The sequence below is a fragment of the Peromyscus eremicus genome, chromosome 7 (genome assembly GCF_949786415.1).
Source record: "Peromyscus eremicus chromosome 7, PerEre_H2_v1, whole genome shotgun sequence".
Taxonomy (NCBI): Eukaryota; Metazoa; Chordata; class Mammalia; order Rodentia; family Cricetidae; genus Peromyscus; species Peromyscus eremicus.
Genome location: NC_081422.1, coordinates 35,103,497 through 35,123,726, shown reverse-complemented (window position 1 = coordinate 35,123,726; position 20,230 = coordinate 35,103,497). Strand labels below are relative to the sequence as shown.

At 45.6% G+C, this 20,230-nt stretch overlaps 1 protein-coding gene across 1 annotated transcript; it reads right to left on the bottom strand.

Annotated features, from left to right (window-relative positions):
* Positions 1 to 489: 489 nt before the first annotated feature.
* Bsx (brain specific homeobox) lies at positions 490 to 4,107 on the bottom strand. The gene is made up of 3 exons (XM_059266845.1): positions 3,846 to 4,107; positions 1,757 to 1,953; positions 490 to 729 (listed from the first exon to the last, which is right to left on the bottom strand). The coding sequence occupies exons 1-3, from the start codon at positions 4,105 to 4,107 to the stop codon at positions 490 to 492; spliced, it is 699 nt and encodes a 232-aa protein (XP_059122828.1).
* Between the last annotated feature and the right edge of the window lie 16,123 nt (positions 4,108 to 20,230).

Sequence of the window (20,230 nt, the reverse complement as noted above, 5' to 3'; positions counted from 1 at the left end):
GAAGGTTTAAAGGGTCCAGCTCTCCCTGGATCCCCGCATGGCCCCAGCCACCTGGTCCCTTCATCTGCTTAAGGGAAAGCTACCGTCCGGGTGGAGAGGCGGCGGGTACAGGGCGACAGAACTGGGGGACGAGTGGCTGAGAAATGAGGATGGAGGGGTTCTGCATTGGCAGCGGGAAAGAAAGCTCCGTCGAATTGTAGAACCGCGAGCCCAGGTGCCAGTTTGGGCTGCTGCGACACTGGGCAGGTCCCGGGCGCTGAAGACACCAGCGATCACACCGGTGATCCGGACGGGGACAGGATGAGGACAGGGAGAAGGCTGGGGGCGAGTGGCCGGCGCCTGCAGATTGATGAATGGACTGCGTCTGTCTTTCTGCCAGCCCGGGCGACTGGAGCAGAGTCTAGAGTCTCAGCGAGTCTTTCTGCCCGGGAAGGACCACGGCTGGCCCCGCGACCTCCTCGCCCCGGTCTCCCTCCCCAGCCCGACCACTCAGAGCACGTGCGGCCCGGAGCTGAGCTCGCCTTCGTCCCCAATGTCCACCTCATCCTCCGGCTCCGTAAGCACGAAGGCGCCGGCGGGCAGACTCAGCCGAGCGTCGGCCACCGCGGCCTCTGGGGCCCGGGGGCTGCCCTCTGGGCTCTCGGGCCCGTCTGCGGCTTTGGGTTCGTCTTGAGTTTTCCTCAGCTGCTTTTTATGCTTCATCCGCCGGTTCTGGAACCACGTTTTCACCTGGTTGAGGGGAGACAAACAAAATCCTGTCACTCCTCAGACAAATGGTGACGGAGCTAAGATCTGAGTGAGTGGCGGAGTTTAAGGGAAAAGGCTCTCTGTCTACCGAGTTGAATTCGGTCCTAACGCTATGGTCGCTTTTGGGAAAGCCACGCATTATCGTTTTAGGCTGAATGAAAACTTAAGGCTTCCAAGAGAGATTGCACCGGAATAGCGATGAGGATCAATGGTATGGACATTAATTAATAAGGACAAGTGCGGGATGGATAGGGTCTCCTTTACACCCAGTTTATGACCCTGTGACGGAAACAACTAAATCCGGGGCCCAACAGGACTTGTGGGCCCCCGAAGTCAAGAATGGAGCGAAGTGACTGGTTTTTCTTGGAGAGAATATTAGTCTCAGCTCCGAATGACTGATGATTTCACAGCAAGATCCCGAGAAGGAATAAAAGAAGGGTTTGAGGGGGTGAATGAATAGGACCAAAGATAAAAACTAGAGGGGAAGCTTGAGTGTGAGCAAGCCCTGGGATACCACCTATGAAGACTTGCTGCTGGGAATGGTACTCACTGAAATAAATAATGGTACTTCACTGCACGGGGGCAGTGAAGAGGGGTCAACGGAGCATAGAGGGGTGGTGTAAACCCGTAATCCACACACCGAGGTTGAAGCGGGAAGACGAGGTTTGGGGGCCAGCCTGGGCTACACGATAAAACCCTCTCCAAAACAAAAAAAATCGTTTAAGCTTCTCCAGAAACAAGAGCCCCCTAAATCAGCTTGTCACCCGCTTGGTCGGAAGAAAAAAAAAAATAGAAATAACCATTAACTTGGAAGTGACAGCCGAATCACTGGAAGTGATTTTTTTCCCCCAGTAGAGGCGGGTAGATAAATCTAATGTGAAAATTAGGTATAAATTCTGTCGGGTCTTGGGGATAACCTCGAAGGAGAGGGGAGAGGTTCATTTTTACTCGATGGTTCTGGAACTGAGGGGAGAAAAGCAGGACGCAGGATCCGGGGCCTCCTGCCCACCTGAGTCTCGGAGAGGCTGAGGGCTGTGGCCAGCTCCACGCGCTCTGGTGTGGACAGGTAGCGCTGGATTTCGAACCTCTTCTCCAGGCCAGAGAGCTGCGAGTCAGAAAACACGGTGCGAGCTTTGCGGCGCCGGCAATGCTTCCCCGGCAGCTCGGCGTGCTGCGGGTGCGGGAACAGCGCCGGGACCGGCATCCCTGCAGAGACAAGAGCAGTCTGACAGACAGAACCCACATCCCCAGGAAGTACCCTTCAGCCTCCCAGCTCCAATCCACTCCGTTGCCCAGCCTTCCCGAACACCTGTCTTCTACTTGCTCCCAAGCTCCTGGATCCCATCTCCCAATAACCCTAAGACAGTGGAGAGGGGGATCGCAAAAATAGCGCTTGGAGATCCCTCCCAAAAGGCCATCACAAAATACAAATACTAAGCAGTAAGTAAAACAGAAAAGAAAAATAGGGCAAAGATCCAGAGGGCTTTTTAAAAAAAAAAAAAAAAATCATCTTCCCGGAGCCTTCCTCAGAGCGCACTTCCTGTTGGGTCTGTGGGGCCTGGCGAAGTTTTCTTGCAAAAGTCGGAGAGTACTGGAGCTGTCCACCCACATCCATCCAGACCTTCACAACACCGAGGGCTAGATAGGACTTTGCCTTCTCAACTCTGAAAAGCACCTTTCCCGGGTCGCCCTCGCCCTCCCAGCAACCAAACAAAACAGCGCAAAGGGACGCTTATCCAAAGAAACTGTGGTGCTCTCCTCTGACATTTCCTTGTCAGTGGCAGGGTCGCCCTGGAGACCCTGTTATGTAGTCTGATCCTAAGCTTTTCCCTCCGACTCCAAGCCCCGCGGATCAGGAGAGCAGAAGCGCCTTTTTCTGGTGATGGGGGAGGATGCTTCCATTTTGCCACTCTCTCAGCTTTTACTCAGTGTTTTAGACGCTCCAAGCCCACAGGCCTCGGACACCAGTACTTACCAATCCCCGGGAAAGAAAAACGAAAATCAAGCTGTTTTAGCACCACGGATTTGGGGCAATACCAGCCCTGGGAGAAGTGTTCATCCTCAGCCGCGTGGTGAAACCAGAAGCAAAGCAGGCCTCAAGGGAACCTCAAAATCTCCTCTCTAAGCTAGCGCTTGAGAACGGGTTTTACTGTCATACACTTTCAACCTTTTTTTTTTCTAGATTCCAGCGTCCATATTTCATACATTGCCTGCTGCCTTTCCTCGGCTCCTGCTGGAACCAAATTACTGTGGTGCTCAGCATTGAGATTAGAAGAATTTTTCTATTCTGGCTGGAACGAAAATGCTAGGGAAGAAAGTGTGCGTGTAGCCTGAGAGAAACGAGCAAACAAAACCAAAACCAACATATTTCCCAGCATCTCCAGGCCCCGTCTTACTTTATCAGTCCCCACTGCTTGCCAAATAGTCAATCTGAAATACTTTAGCAACTGATTCCAGCAACTGGGCCAGAAGAAAGAAGCTGAGCAAACTGACCATAAATTAAATGTTGAACACTGGAAGTGAAGAACAGCAGCTCTCTTCTGTTCTGAACCCTTCCTGCCAATCTGAATCTCCTTTCCTCCCTCACTTCCATGTCCTCTGCAGAATCGGCAAATGTTCCTGACCGGACCTAGCTGAAGAGAGCTGGCCAAGAGAAGCCTTTTCAGTTTCTGCACTGGAAAGTTCAGGGCAATTCTGTGGTGCAAGATGACTGAGGACCTCCTTCTGAGATGGAAGAAGCTAAGGGGGAGAGGGGGCCATTGAGAAATGAGCAAAGTGGCCTGGAAGAGTAGAGTAAGACTGAGCACTGCCCACCAGGAATATGATCCCATCCATCGACTCCAGCTGCCTCAGGCCAGACACCATCCCCATCCCGTTATAAAAACTGTGAAAGTAACCACTCAGTTGGCATGCCACAGGGGAGCTCTCCTCTCAGCCGTATCCCCAACCTTCTACTGTTACCGAAGGAGGGAGGCCACCCAGGCAGATCTAGTCTCCCTCCAGATCTGGTCTCTGGGTGGGCTGTGCTAAAACAAAACAAATAAATAAAATCCAGCCCACCCTCTCTCTCCCCACTCCTAGAGGCTTTTGCTACTTACCCGAGGTGGTCAGGAAATAAGGATGATGGTGGTCCCCCTTATGCAGAGGGTGATGGGCATGAGGGGTGAGGAGGGTGGGTGTGGGCATAAGGGGGTAGCCATAGTCTAGCAAAGGCACCCTAGAGGCCAGAGAGCTAGCAAAATGGTCAGGGGCCACCTCCCTCAGCGGCTTGGGCTTGTGTAGCAGAATGTCCTCTATGAAGAACGATGTGGGCCTCTGAGAAGATGCCGGGTGGAGAGGGGAGGTGAAGTTGAGATTCATCTTGCAGAGCGCCTGTCACAGGGTTTGGGCCAGGACAAAGTGTCGAAGGCAGACAGCTTCGCAGCTGGCCTAGCCGAAAGAAAGCCCGCACCTGCTCCTGATCGCCTAGGCTCAGATTTCGGCTGCTCTAGCGACCCGGGCTATCCCGGCGCTTGTCTTCTGGCCTGTCCAGCGCCAGGGTAGGTTGGTTCTGTGTGTTGGAGAATTGGCAGCTTGGAGAGGGGAGCCGGGAGAACCAATAGCGAGGCTGCGGAGGCAGAGAGGAGGGTGGGGTGGGCTCAGGGCGGGGCGGGGCGGGGATCTGTCCGCGGTGCTGAATGAGCCTGGCCAAGCAGGGAGCGCTGAGCCCAATGGGTTCGGTTCCTAGCAGGCTTCTCCACCCCGATTTCTGCCCCTCCCGGAGCTGCAAGAGGTGCTGTGTTCTGTCTCTTAAAAAGACTGAAAATGAATTTTTTTTTTTAGCCGTTGTTTAGCAAAGCAGAATACCAAAAGAGTCCCGATGGCATAGGAATAAAGCACTTACTCAAGCCTGTTTTGGTTTTTAAAGAGTTTCAGTCATCGGTAACAAAGAGGAGGAAAGTGGAGGAATAAAGATGCAGACCGACCGTCTGCTACATCAAGTGGCTAGAGTTAGATTAAATTGACAGGAAGGAGGACTGAATTGTTGAGGGAGTAAAGATGACGGTGGAAGATGCTTTACCTGGAATTTAGGGAGTGGACAGAGGGGGGTCTGTGTCTATCACCCAAATGACTTGGTCATTTTAAATCTGTCCACAGACACCGTTGCTGTCACCCTCCATCCTGCCGCTCCTCGCTTCAGTCATATGGTGGTTTGTTTTTGTTTTTGTTTTTGTTGGTAGTGGTGGTTCTTTTTTTTTTTTTCTACACCACCAGCTCCAGCCCCAGTCTTCACCCATCACTGCATTAGATTTTATCCCATCTCTTTCCCCTGCCTCTTTCCTTACTCTTCTTTCCAGTCTCCCCCCCCCCACACACACACACCCTGTTTGTCTTTTTCTAATCTGTCACATTTATTTCCCTGGAGTCAATTTGCTAAAATTAAGGTGATCATCGACAGCACAGCAGGAGTAATTTGGGCTCGCATCTCTGAAAATTGCTCTAATTATTGATGTTAAACTCAGGGAAATTAAAAGAAGCCACTTCTCTTCCATCTCCCAATTTTTAAGCTCTAATTTGTTGATATCTAGTCGTCATCACAATTCCAATCACTACTGCTAATAGCCAAAGTGTCTTAACAGAGACTGAGTCCTTGCAACCCATGCTATGAGATAATTAGAAGAGGTGCTGGGGAGTCAAGTGTTAATCCTTGGGCGCTGCAGCAGGATTTCCATCTGATCTAGCAGGTAGAACAAATTAATTACCAGAATCAATTAGGCCCCAAACTTCAGTGCTCTAGGAAGTGGAAGTGTCCTATTCCACACTGACACACGGGTAAGCAGACAGGAGAGGAAGCAGAGGGAGAAAGTATGGCGGGAGAGACAGCGAAATGAGATCTTGGTAAATCAATCAGGCATGTAAATGAAGTCAGAACTGTCTCTCTTTGTCTGAGAGGTGACTTGTGTTTTGAAGTTTGTAATAGTAGGAAGAGAAGGCGGGAGAGGAGGTGAGCACCGAAAGGACACAGCAGACTTTAGAGAAGTTCCCTAACCTTTCATCCTGGCCAAGTCATCGTTTATGGCACTGAGGGAGATAAAGGGGATGATGGTCCACACAATGGAAGTCCACCCATCTCTACTCTCGGTGTGAATGTATCAAATGGGTATCAGTCATCCAAACGTAGCAAATGGATATCCATCTGTTATATCTCCAAACACAAGGCTGGCAGGCTATTGTGGGGAGGGAGCCTTACAACCAGACTTCCGTGAATGTCTGTCAGCTGAGGTTCAGATCCTCACCCGACCTCCGGGGGGCGGACTTTCCAGCTTCCTTGGGTCAGAAACTAACTTGTACCATGGAAACAGAAAAGACTGAATGTCACTTGGGGGACAGGGTTAGTAGGAATGTCCTTGAATGCCAGTCTTTGAGCGGTGACACAGAGAACTCTTCCTTAAACAAACACATCTCCGAGTGCTGGAGGAATGGGGGGCGGGGGGCGGGGGCGGGGAGAAGGAGTGGAAGATTGCCTTCCCGGTCCTTTGGTGTCAGACAGATGCTGTATTCTCTGCTCAGGCTCAGACTTCTCTCCCCCGGGCAGAAACTGGCGATGGGGGGTGGGGAGGGGGTGGGAAAGGGTGGCCGTGGCGGAGGCTCACACCCAGGCTAGCCGAAAGCATAGCTGCCTGTGGAGAGAGACTGGAAGGCGTTTTCCTCGGTAATCCGTCCGTCCGTCCGTCCAGCCTCTGCCTCTTTAGGTCGCTGTAGGACCTGAGAAGTTAGAGCCGAAGGAGGAAACACGGTCGCTGGAAAGGTGCAAGACCTGGGGCACTGGCGTCTTTCCCTTCCCGATCGGCGCCGCTAGCGAACAATGCTAGGAGGCTGGATGAGTTCCGCTCCAGCCGCCAGGACCAAAGCAGACCCCTGGGAACTCTCAGGAATCCTCGGTGCCGCCACCACCCTTATCCACGACAGAGACCCCTTCTCCTCTGGTCCCAGACACATCGCAGCCAGGGATCTTGTGGGGCCTGAGACCAGCGCACCAACGGGAGCGAAGCGCGGGTGCGGACTGTATGCGGATGCTTGGTCCTCAAAAGGTTTCTGATCCCGTCCTGGCCTCAGGTTCCAGGCCGGGCTATGTCCCAGATCCTAGAGGAAATCCTGAGGCAACGAGTGCCAGAAAGTTTCTCCCATTGGCCGGACTCCTTGAGCAGAACCCCTTCGAAAACGCTAGAGTGACCAAAACCAGCTCTGGCCCAGTCCTACAACGGCTCTGGGATGAATGCCGGGCACACGGTGTCCGGCCCCTCCAGGTCTCAGTCCTAGCTTGTTCTAAGGGAGTGGGTATTGCAATCGGCAGCCCGATTACACATCGCTCTCTACCTTCCAGCTCCACCTCTCCCAGGCTCGGGACAGCCTAGGTAACCAAGTCAGTGTTAGATTTTAGATAAGGGTAAAGATTACGAGCTGCAGGGAAACAATTTCTTTTTAAAACAAACAAACAAAAAAAACCAAAAAGACAGATGGGTCATTGTCTAGCTTAACCCCGAAGCCTAGAACAGTGCCGGTCAATAATATAGTGTGACCCACATAGACCACTTTCAATTCCACCCGTCAAATTTTAAAACCAGGCCAGGTGGCGCCTGCCTTTAAGACTTTAATCCGAGCACTAGGGAAGCAAAGGCAAGCAGTGAGTTTGAGACTAGCTTGGTCTACATAGCAGGGTTCCAGGACAGCCAGGGCTACACAGAGAAATCCCGTAGCAAAAGAATTTTTTAAAATAAAAATTAAAACAAATATTTGTGTACTATATTTAATCCCAATATATCCCAGATATTATTAGTCAACATATGATCAATATAAATATTATTTGCATCCTTTTTCATACTACATTTCTTGTTTGTTTTCTAGGCAGGGTTTTGTGTAGTCTAGATAGGTTTTGAACTCAACATGCAGGCAAGAATAACCTTGAACTCTTGATCCTCACACGCTCTGGGATTACAGGTCCCAGGCAAGGCTATCCACTAAACCAAAGTGTCTATTTCGCATCTACTGCACATCTCAATTCACACTAGCTCTTTCAAGCACTCTGTAGCCATACTAGGTTTGAGGTTACCGTACTGTACAGCAGCCCTGTAGTTTACCACCGCCCTCTCTTTGACTTCCTTCAAATGTAGGCAGACACACAAGAAAAATAAAAAGCAGTTGCTGCAGCCAATCTAACAGATTCTCAAGGCTTGCCCTTCATTCACCGCTATGCTTAATTATTAAGAATTCACAGAGCATCTACTCTACAAGGCTCCTTTCTCCAAGCCTTGGTAAGTTTCATAAATGCATCCATGTTACATTTTATTTTATCTTATTCTCACTCACTTGGTCAAAAAAAAAAAATCTGTCACTCAGAACCAGAAAGCTGTAGCTGTAAGGCTGACACAAATCCAGATCCTATATGCTGCCCAGAATAAAAGAATACAGCAACAATAATAATAAAGATCAAATGATCCTTTCTCTCCCCATCTAGGATTCAATGACATTCTTGCTTGGGTTTTAGCTGGAGAATCATTCATTTAAAGAGAGAAAAGACATGCTTTGCAGGGAATAGATAATTAAACAGGCCCTCTCTCTTTCATGTCAGCCTCAGCTAAAACTGCCATCTGAGGTGGGACTTAGTTTCCCAAAAAGATGGCCCTATTGATGATCAAAGGAAGGACTGGTTCCATTAGCCAAGTTGCCTTCAAAATAAAGGAGACATGTATTTTAGCAGGATCTGAGTAACACACTTTACTCATAACAGTTTGTATTATATTGCTGGTTGTCCGCTTCAGCCTACCTTCTATCTGGGTACTTTATTTTAAGCACTACCAAAGTGGATGACATGTCTACAAAAAGAACAGGAGTCGCTGGATGCTTCTAGCAAATGCATCTTCAAAACAAATGCTTTTGTACAGGAAATTAGGATGTGAACCCTCATGAGAAACACATTCAAAGATGTGAGATTGAAAACCCGGCATTTCTAATGTGTCGAGGACAGACTCCATCCAGTTTGCTCATTTGGATCTTCCATTTCTAAGATCTTCCATTTCTCTCCTGAAGTTCCCAATGCTGTCTTTGGCTATCTCAAATTAAAACATATTTCATGATCTATTAGGAAGGGGAACTTGGAAGAGAGAATTCAGTTTCAAATGTGGAAGAGTTGATGCCATTTCTCAAATCCCTGAAAAATACACAATAGAATAAAAATAGCCTTTAATCTACCTCTTACCAGTAGCTCTACATTTCTCCATCAGATTTTGAAAGAGTGTCCAAATATACTACCGTGGGTGTAGGGGCATGGTTGATAAGGTAAAAAAGCCAGGCGATGGTGGAGCATGCCTTTAATTCCAGCACTTGAGAGGCAGAGGCAGGAAGATCTCTGAGTTCAAGGACAGCTTTGTCTACAGAACGAATTCCAGGACAGTCAGGACTACACAGAGAAACCCTGTCTCGAAAGACAAAACAAACACAAACAAACAAAAAGCCTTTTCTATATACCCTGTTATGCAGGCATGATCATGCAGGTCTGTAATCCCAGCACTTAGGAGGTGGTGACAGGAGACTGGTACTTCTGAGATACCCAGATGAGCTGGAGACCAGCCTGGGTTTAATGAGACCCTGTCTCAAAAATACAACTGAGTTCAGCAAACAGCTTTTACAACACAAACTGCTAATCATATTACTAAGTTACATAGGTCTTATTTTTTTTTAAAAAAAGGAGTTAATCATCTTTAATTATGCATGTGTTAGTGTGTGGGTAATATCTACCAGTACCCGTGGCTGTCAGAGGTGTCAGATCCTCCTGGGCTAGAGTTACACGCAGTTGTGAACCATGCTATGTAGGTGTTGGGAACAAAACTGGCCCTCTGCAAGAATAGTTTGTGCTCTTAACGCTAAGCCATCTCCCTAGCCCAAAGATATTCACTTCTTATTTATTTGGGTTTGTATGATAATATATTTATATGTGTGTTTATTTTCATAGTTGGAAAGCTTCTGGTATTATGAATTGTAAGACTCTTTCAAATTCTGTTATTAGGAACAGAGATGAGCTTGTGAACATTTCCCCAAAGAGATTCATGCCTGGAGGTAGATATTTGGTACATTTTTTTTTTATTAAATTGCTTAGTTGTTACACACTGTTCATAAAGCCAAGTTGATTTAAATCCTTTAACTCTTATTGATACTAGATAAAGAAAGGAAATACAAGTCTTATCACTCTAAGGGAATAATATTGCATTTGTTTTCCAATGACCACAAAGATATATAGTCCTAAAATGGAAGGGGAAATATTGAAAAAGCTTTGTTCAATAAAATTAAAACACATCCAGGAGTGGTGGCACACGCCTTTAATCCCGGGACTCTGGAGGTAGAAGCAAGTGAATCTCCATGAGTCTGAGGCCAGCCTGGTCTACATAGTGAATTCCAAGACAGCCAGGGCTACATAGAGAGACCCTGTCTCAAAATCAATCCATCAATCAAAAGATAAATAAATACAGTTAAAACAAGGAAGGGCATTCTGTGTGTGACATAAAAAATTTAGAAGCCATTAAAAAACAGTAAGACAAGCTGTGCTGATTTTTTTTAATTCTACATAGCAAAAATAATCTTAAGTAACATAAAAAAAAAGGTAAACCACAAATAGGAAGAAAGTACTTGTGATTCATTAGTAATCAGAGTGCTTTACTATGTGTAAATTCCTATAAGTTGTAGGAAGATACAGGCTGTGTTGTTTTTGAAACAGGGGTCCCTCTATGTATCCCACGCAGGCTTTGAACTTACTCTGAGGCCAAGACTGGCCTCAAATTCTCAGTCCTCATGCTGAGATTACTAGTATGTGCCACCACACCTGGCTCAAAAATATATTTTTTTATTATTAATCATGTGTGTATATGTATATGTATGTACGTGTGAGTAGAGGTATTTAAAAGACTGGAATATGACATCAGATTTCCTGGAGTTACAGTTACTGTGAACCTCCAGACATGGGAACTGAACTCAGGTCCTCTGGAAGAGCAGTATGTACTCTTAACCTCTAAGCCATATCTACAGCCAAAGAGTATAATTTTAAAATGGAAAAAGGAGTGGGGCAGTAGTGGCACACGCCTTTAATCCCAGCACTCAGGAGGCAGAGGCAGGTGGATCTCTGTGAGTTCGAGACCAACCTGGTCTACAGAGTGAGGTGCAGGACAGCCAGGACTATGTCACAGAGAAACCCTGTCTCGAAAAACCAAAAAGAAAAATAAATAAATAAAATAAAATGGAAAAAGGATAAAAAGAAACAGTATATATGCACGCGTGTGCGCACACACGTACACACACACAAACACACACACTAAACATTTGAAAAGATGCAAACAGAAATATTAGCCAGTCATGCTGGCAAACTCTTATAATCCCAACATTCAAGAGGCTGAGACAGCTAAATTATGAATTTGAAGCTAACCTGAGATACTTAGTAAGACTCTACCTCAAAAAAAAAAAAAAGAAAAGAAAGGGAAATTTTAAAATGAAATTAAAAATAATAAAGTCAGTTTGATGACAATAAGAAAAATCTTCCGCTTGCCTTTTTTTAACATATATTTATTTTGTGGGGAGGAGACAAGCAACATGGCTCTCTTGTGGCAGTGAAATGACATCTTTCAAGAGCCAGGTTCCTTCTTTCACCATATGGATTCCAGGGGTGGAACTCTGAGGGTCGGTGTGAAGGCAAGTGCCTCTATGCTGGCCCACACCTAACAAATCCCCAAAATCAAAATCAACTAAAGAATCCTGTGGATGGATCATGAGAAATGCTTGTTCTCCCACATTCATGCAAGGATTATAAACTCTTCGATGAAGAACAACTTGATCAAAATTATCAGTTCCCTGGACTGCTATTCATATCACCAGGGAGGCTACCTGGAAAACAGGACCCCAAGAAAGACACGGGGATCGCCCAATGACAGAGAAATGGAATGAGATCTACATGAACAGCCTGGACATGAGTGGGGGTAGTGAAGGGCGAGGGTCGAGGGAAAGAGAGCTTGGGGGAGCGGGAGATCCCAGCTGGATCAACAACAGAGAGGGAGAACAAGGAATAGGAGACCATGGTAAATGAAGACCACATGAGAATAGGAAAAAGCAAAGTGCTAGAGAGGCCCACAGAAATTCACAAAGATACCTCCACAACAGACTGCTGGCAATGGTCGAGAGACAGCCCGAACTGACCTACTCTGGTGATGGGATGGCCAAACACCCTAATTGTTGTACTAGAAACCTCATCCAACAACTGAGGGATCTGGATGCAGAGATCCATGGCTAGGCCCCGGGTGGAGCTCTGGGAGTGCAATTAGCGGGAAGAGGAGGGTTTATATGAGCGAGAATTGTTGAGACCAAGGTTGGATAAAGCACAGGGACAAATAGCCAAATGAATGGAAACACATGAACTATGAATCAATGGCTGAGGGGTCCCCAACTGGATCAGGCCCTCTGAATGGGTGAGACAGTTGATTGGCTTGATCTGTTTGGGAGGCATCCAGGCAGTGGGACCGGGTCCTGTGCTCATTGCATGAGTTGGCTTTTTGAAACCTGGGGCCTATGCAGGGTCGCTTGGCTCGGCCTGGGAGGAGGGGACTGGACCTGCCTGGACTGAGTCTACCAGGTTGATCTCAGTCCGTGGGGGAGGCTTTGCCCTGGAGGAGGTGGGAATGGGGGGTGGGCTGGGGGAAGGTGAAGGGGGCGGGAGGGGAGAGAACAAGGGAATCTGTGGCTGATATGTAGAACTGAATTGTATTGCAAAATAAAAAAAAAATCCATTCCCTGTGGGCTGCAAACCATGGCTAAATTACAGGAACTCGAATGAAGGGAAACTTGAGATACATGGCTAAGTGAAAAATGCTGAGCACCAGATATGAACTTCTGTTTTCAAGGAGAGGAGGAAGAGAAAACAAACTTATGGTGATATTTTATTTGTACTGAAATGTGATTTTATTTGTATGTTAATAAATAAAGTTGCCTGGGGGTCAGAGCTAATAGCAAGCCATAGCAAAAGCTGGGCAGTGGTGGTGCATGCCTTTAATCCCAGCACTTGGTAGGCAGAGCTAGGTAGATCTCTGTGTGTTCAAGGATACAGCCAGCATTGGATACACATGCCTTTAATCTCAATACCAACCATAGAAGACCTGGAGGTCTGTACAGATAGGTAGTGACTAGGAGGTCATGTGGTTGGGTTTACAACCAATGAGAAGACAGAACAGAAACTCTATAAAAAAAGACAGACACAGGAAGTAGATCTCTTTCGGAGAGGTACAGGGTCAGTGAAGGGTAAGGTTTTAAGCTCTTAGCTATTGCTCTGACCTCTTGGCTTTCATCTTTGCATTGGTTCTGTGTTTTTTTTTTAATAAGATGCTTGGTTACATCTACACAAACTTAATTATCTATGCTTGTATCACTTGGAGAGATGAATAAGACACTCTCATTAGTGGCCTCTAGGGACCAACCTAGGTGCTGGGAACTTAGTGAGGATTGAGTGTTCCCCTCTGCCCCTTTTGGATGTTTTAAGTATAAAGCATAAAAAAACATTAAAATTTCAAAAGTAAAAACACAGAAAAAAGGGATCATTTTACTTTAATGTAAATACCCAAATCATCTTATATTACGATTTTCATTTTTTTTTTTTTTTTTTGGTTTTTCAAGACAGGGTTTCTCTGTGTAGCTTTGCGCCTTTCCTGGAACTCACTTGGTAGTCCAGGCTGGCCTCGAACTCACAGAGATCCGCCTGGCTCTGCCTCCCGAGTGCTGGGATTAAAGGCGTGCGCCACCACCGCCCGGCACGATTTTCATTTTATCTATGCAAATTATTGGTCCCAAATTAGGACATAATGATGTTTAACTAAACTTATATTCCTTAGTAAGGATCATGCAACTCTTGCTTTCGTATGCATTAGCTGTGATTTCAGAGAGCTAACACATCCCTGCCCTCAAACACATATAAATAGAGATAATATCATCTGAAGGAGTGTGTTAACAAGAATTTTTCAACAGGCATGGTGGTAAAATCCCAGCCCTTGAGAAGTAAAGGTAAGAAGATCAGAAGTCCAAAGTCATCTTCAGTTGCACAGTGAGTGCCAGGCCAGCCTGGGATATATGAAACACTATCTCAAAAAAAAAAAAAAAATCTTTTTACTATCCCAATAATAGCTCTTTGGGTAACTTTAGGATGAGTTTCTTCCATTTATATTATTCAACATATATCTGTTCTGCATAACTTTTATTATTTTATGGATAATGAAACATGGAAATCTCTTAGGAATAGTTGTAAGGTCAAGATCACATGGCTAGTGTATTAAGTCAGTTTCAGGGACTTCCTTTTCTTTTCTTTCTGAGCTTTCCCGCTTGGTGGAATGTCTCAGAGGAAAGTGCTACACAACAACCTATTGTAGGAAATATTTTGCGATGTGAATATGTAAAGCTTTAAAAGACTGTCTGGGAATAGAAAACCTAGTAAATACCAAGGATAATAGCTTCCTCCAGGGATCTGGTGCTTTCATACTCCCTCACTAATCTAGGCTACAATGTAACACAATTAATTTAGTTTCACATTTCAAGGAATAGAGGATCAGTGAGGGGCCTTCCAAGGCCTCCAGCTAGTTGGGTGGCAAAAGAGGATTCAAACACAGGCTTGTACAAATCCAGAGATCGAGCTCTTTCCACCAAATCACGTTTTTGTTTATATTAAGAAATAAATTTTTGTTCTTGCTTTATGCTTTGTTTTGAAATTTTGTTTAAATTATATGTCAAGCATAATGTGTGTGGAGAATGGAGCTGAGCCTATAAGGATTGGAAGGCTCTGAAATATTTCAGTGGGGTTGTTTCCAGCTCACATGAATCATATAAACAGATGCTCACAGGTGGGGTGGAACATGGTTTGCTTGCAGGATTACAGAGATTAGCAAAATCACAGCAAATATTTCTGGAAGTATCTGAAGTATGGCTGGGTATGTGAAGATCATCAGAGGCAGATCTTGAGGAAAATTAGATACAACCGGGGACAAAGAAGGTTGTTTGAGCGGATCTGCACCCTCACATAGTGATGCTCTGAGAAGTTGTATCTCAAGCTAGAGAGATGGCTCAGCAGTTAAGAGTGCTACGGCTGTCAGAGGAAGGGGCTTTGGATCCTAGCACACACGCACTAGGCAACTCGCAAATGCCTGTAGCACCATCTCTAAGGGGTCCAGCCCCACTACTGTCCTCTGTGGGCATGTGTGCATGCACACACACACACACACACACACACACACACACACTACAGACAGAGAGAGGGAGAGAGAGAGAGGGAGAGGGAGAGGGAGAGGGAGAGGGAGAGAGAGAGAGAGAGAGAGAGAGAGAGAGAGAGAGAGAGAAATAAAGCAATATTTTTAAAAGGTTTAATTGTATCTCATTTCTATGTACAGAAGGAATTAGAAGAAAGAAATTGGTAAATCCACACATTTAAATTTTGGTGTTTCCAGATGTAAGTCCCTTCAGTTAGCAGCCAACTAACCACTCATTTGTTAAAAAAAAAAAAAAAAGTCCATGTCACTTTGTATGGATACCAGCTATGGCAGTATTATCTTAGATATAAATACAAATAACATGCCCTTTGCTTTGGAATCATTTTTTTGGTCTGTCTCTCCAATCCCTTCTTCACTGGCCTGAAAGTTGATTCAAAATGTAAATCTTATTATATCAGTTAATGCTGAAAATCCTCTTAGTATGTTGTGTATATTCGTCAACAAAACAGTAACATTTGGTAATTTCTCAATGCTCTAAACTCTAAGATACCTCATTATCTCTCATCTTTAATTTTTTTAAAATGTATTTATTATGTATACAGTGTTCTGTCTGCAGGCCAGAAGAGGGCACCAGATCTCACTACAGATGGTTGTGAGCTACCATGTGGTTGCTGGGAATTGAACTCAGGACCTCAGAAAGAATAGCCAGTGCTCTTAACCGCTGAGCCATCTCTCCAGCCCCTCATCTTTAATTTTTTAAAGATTTATTTTTATTGATGTTCGGTACATGCTTTTGTGAGTTTATATGCGTCATGTGTGTGAAAGTACCCACAAAAGCCAGAGAGTGTCAGATCCCCTGACACTGGAGTTATGGGCAGTTGTGGGCTGCCTGATGTAGATGCTGGGAACTGAACCCATGTCCTCTGGAAAAGCAGTAAGCACTCTTAACTGCTGAGTCATTTCTCCAGCCCCATTCTCTCTCTTTAAGTGTTAATACATACTATACCTCTACCAGGAACATTTATTTATTTTTCTACCAACTCTCACGCCATCCATACAGTTCCCAGCTAACACATCAATTCCCCCCAAAAAATCATTTAATGTTAGAGTCTTTTCTTGATGTTCCTGGGAGTTAGGTACCCTTTCTGTGCTACCACACACGTCTGACATATGTTTTCATGTATTTTAACTGCCTCTTTGTCTCCCTCTCTAGTCTGGAAACTCCAAATAAGGAAGGCCAATTATTGGGATACAACACATCCCAAGCATCAGGTGTGTGGTGTTCACACAGTCAGGGCTCAGTGAATGCAGAGTAACTACTGAATTAGCAAGTGAATAAGTAAATGCATAAATGAAACATCACCCTGGAAGATATTACTGTGCTTGAGGGGAAAATGGACATGCTAATCCTAGGTAGCAATGGAGTTTGATGATGGTGGACTGGCTTGTTATCAGGTAAGAAGATGTGGGGAGGGTGGTTGCTATGACAACCTTATTAAATATCATTGGTCTATAGTGCTCAGGGAAGGTCCAGATGCAAGTGGGTTTAAGATCTGCATGCTTGGAGCTAGAGAGATGGCTCAGAAATTAAGAACACTGGCTGCTCTTCCAGAGGACTTGGGTTTGATTCCCAGCACTGACATGGCTGCTCACACTCTAACTCTAGTTCCGGGAGATTTAGTGCCCTCTTCTGGCCTCCTCAGGCATTTCCACTCACATATGTAAATACACACATACAGATAAGTAAATAATAAAGTACATCTTAAAAACACTCTATCTGTAGGTTCCAACTATTTGGTGTGTGTATCTTAGAATGCCAAGATTAGTAAACCGTTGAGGCCTCGGAAAAGTCTCTTTTTGGTAGTCTTTATAGTACAAATAGATTCCACAGGAGGGGATTCATCTATCTGAAGTCACACTGAAAAACAGTAAGAAAGCAGAACCTTGAAACCAGAGTCCCTACATCTAGTGGAGAGTTAGCTTTCCGTGACTCCCAGAGGTAGGGGACCCTGTCAGAGACACATCAGTCTCAGCCAGAATTGCAGTACTTCTCCTCGTGCTGATTGTGAAAATCCAGCTACTTAAATCCTATGTATCCACTTACCTCCACCCTTCCACCAATACTGAGAGTGTTACTGTGTACCTTGCACCACCAGGTACTACAGAAAGCTCTAACCCAAGCTCCTGGGACATTTTATGATTGGGATTGTAAAACAGGAAAGCTCAAGTTTGCATCAACAGATCACTTACTATTAAATAGAAAGTCTAACCTTCTGCTAGCCATTCAAGCCAAAGATGAAGCTTAGCATCACTAAGCCGAGAGAATCAGGCTCTGTGTACTCAGTTAGGGTGTTAACTGATGTGCCTATAAAGTATTCACACCAAAGCTAGGTGTGGTGGTACCCATGTATCACCCCAGTGCTGCAGGTACTAAAGAGAAAAGTGACTTCAAGGCCAGCCTGGACTACATACTCCTCGGAAACCAGAAGATCTCCATCTTAGAACAAAATAAAAAAGTATTTGGATTGAAATGTTTACTCTTAATTAAACTAGGGTTATACCTAAGTTCAAGTTATTAGAGGACACACAAAGGACAGAAAACAAGGTAAACTATACTGCATGGAAGCAGCCTGACAGATTCAGGAGATGCAATACCACACCGGGGAATTCCTGCAATCCTCCAGTCAGGAATGAGGAAAACAGAAGTATAGTGAGGAACAGCGACTTAAGCGCTGAGATCAAGGGGGATGAGATGGCTCCGTGGGTAAAGGTGCTTGCCACCAAGGCTGAAGACCTGAGTTTGATCTTAGGGTGGGGGAGAACCGACTCCTGTAGGCTGTCCCATTGACACAGATACACACACACACACACACACAGAGAGAGAGAGAGAGAGAGAGAGAGAGAGAGAGAGAGAGAGAGAGAGAGAGACCAAAAAAAATAATAAGATTAAAAGTCATTTAAAAAAAAAAAAAAAAAGAGCGAGAGAAAGTCACACACTCGTGGTCCTTAAATTGGACCCTGCTTTGAACCAACAAACCAACAACAAAGAATGCTTTTAAGAATAGGAAATTTTTGTTTGTTTGTTTTATGTTTTGTTTTTTGAGACAGGGTTTCACTGTGTAGCCCTGGTTATCCTGGAACTCACTCTTGGAACGACCCCACTAGCCTCGAACTCAGAGATCCTCCTTCCTGGGATTAAAGGCATGTGTTACCACCACCCAGCTGAGCTTGAGACTCTTAATTTCAGGGGCATAGGTTCAAGGCCCACACTGGGCACCGGAGAGAATCTGAGCCCATATTTGCCTGACTTTAATCCCTGCCCTCAGGAGTCAGAGGCAGGCAGATCTCTGTGAGTTGGAGGCCAGTTTGATCTGCATAGAGAGTTCCAAGCCAGCTAAGGCTACAATAAACAAAGAAAAATCACAGAGGGGGCAGGCTAGGGGTCTAGCACAGTAGTGGGTGTAGTACAGATTGTGCCTAGTTTGAATGAGACCCTGGGTTCAACCCACAGCAGTATGGGAAGAAAGGAGGGAAGGAGAGGAAGGGGAGAGGCAGGCAGACAGACAGAGACAAACAGGGAGAGATTCTTAAATACGGGTGGAACTCCACCATGTCTGAATGTAAATAAGCCTCAGGACAGAAGATTGATAACTATAACATTGTGATTTGAAAATAATGTTCAATCACAAAAGTTAAACAATGGTAGACGTTAGTATATATTCAGCACATAGTACTCAGAAAACGCCACAGACCAAAACCTTTCTAGGAGTCTTGAGTCAAAAAAAAAAAAAAAGATTTCTTGACAGGACATAGGCAAGGAGTACTTCTTGGAGGAGGTGGGCGGTGGATGAATGCGCACTAGCCAAGCCTGGGGGTCACTGAGGAAGGGTCAGGGAGTTGTCGATCTAAAAGCACAGGCCTCCCGACTCCCCAGTCCCACCCGTGAACTGTCCAAGGGGCCCCATCGCCTAATTTGTCTTTGGAAGTCCACGTGCTGTTGGTGCAGTGAGGGAAGCCCAGCGCCTGACCTCCTCGCTGTTCAGGGCTGTAAGCTCCTAGACGAATAATCAAAGCTAATTACAAACACAAAGGGATGCTCATTTACAAAGAAATGACCCTGGTTACTTGTTGCACCAGCCGGAGGTCAACTGAGTCCAACCCAATTAGTACTTTCCCCGGAGGTTGCGGAGACCTCCTCTAGGACCCCAGGCGCCTAGCTAAGCGACTAGGCTTCCAGCCTGTCTAAACCACCCAGAAAGTCTGACAGCAGACGGCCTGGTTTGATCTCAAGCTTTGTGATGACCGGCTTCTCCCGACTGTTAAGCACAAATTCAGCGAGTCCACATCAAAATAAGTAAATAAATAAATAAAAGCAAAAAAAAAAAAAAAAAAAAAGCCGAGTGGCTGATGTGGCCATTTATACGCTCTGACTAATGCGGCCCCTGATTTCCCTTCCAAATTAAATGCGTTTCGCTTAGTACATTTTCAACAGACGTTGCTCATCTGCTGGATTAATGAGTTTGCTGTGAAAGCTACTTCGGTAGCAATTGGAAACAAAAGCGCCTTAACGCGAGTGCGGCTCTGCGTCCCCGGCCCTCTCCATCCCTCCCTCTCCCTCCCCAGGGCAAATGCACCGTTGTTGCCAGGATGGGGAAGCTGCAGTCGGCCGAGGGTTCTCTTCTGTGTCACTACACTACATTAGGAATAAAACCTTCCACTTAAACACTTAAATGAAAACATCGAGAAACTAATTTACTATTTGCAATCACATGATTTAAGCCGGAGCTGCCTTAATTTCCTTCCATTTTGCTTCATATTCAATGTGCGCGCTCGCTAGATTGGTCTATGAAAAGGCTGTCTCCGAATCGCAACACTTAAGACCTCTTTCATTTTCTTTTTGATTAAATAATTGAAATTCCTGTCAGGGCCTGCACTTTACTGCCGCACAGATTTGGTGTGTGAGGATAAAGACACCCCCCCCTTATTTATTTGTTTATTTATTTATTTGCTGTCCGTATCTTAAAAGCTAGTGGGCTTTAGTTCAGTGAGGGCTGGGGAAAATGGACGGAAGCTATTCACCCATTTCACGGGAATCTCCCGTGCCCATTAAGTGATTGTTTGAGACAAATTAAGAAAAGCACGGCCTCTCATTTAGCCACCCCCATTCATCCGGAAGCTTCTACCTGCCGGAAGGAGTCCAGCTACTCCACTGCCAATACCAGCCA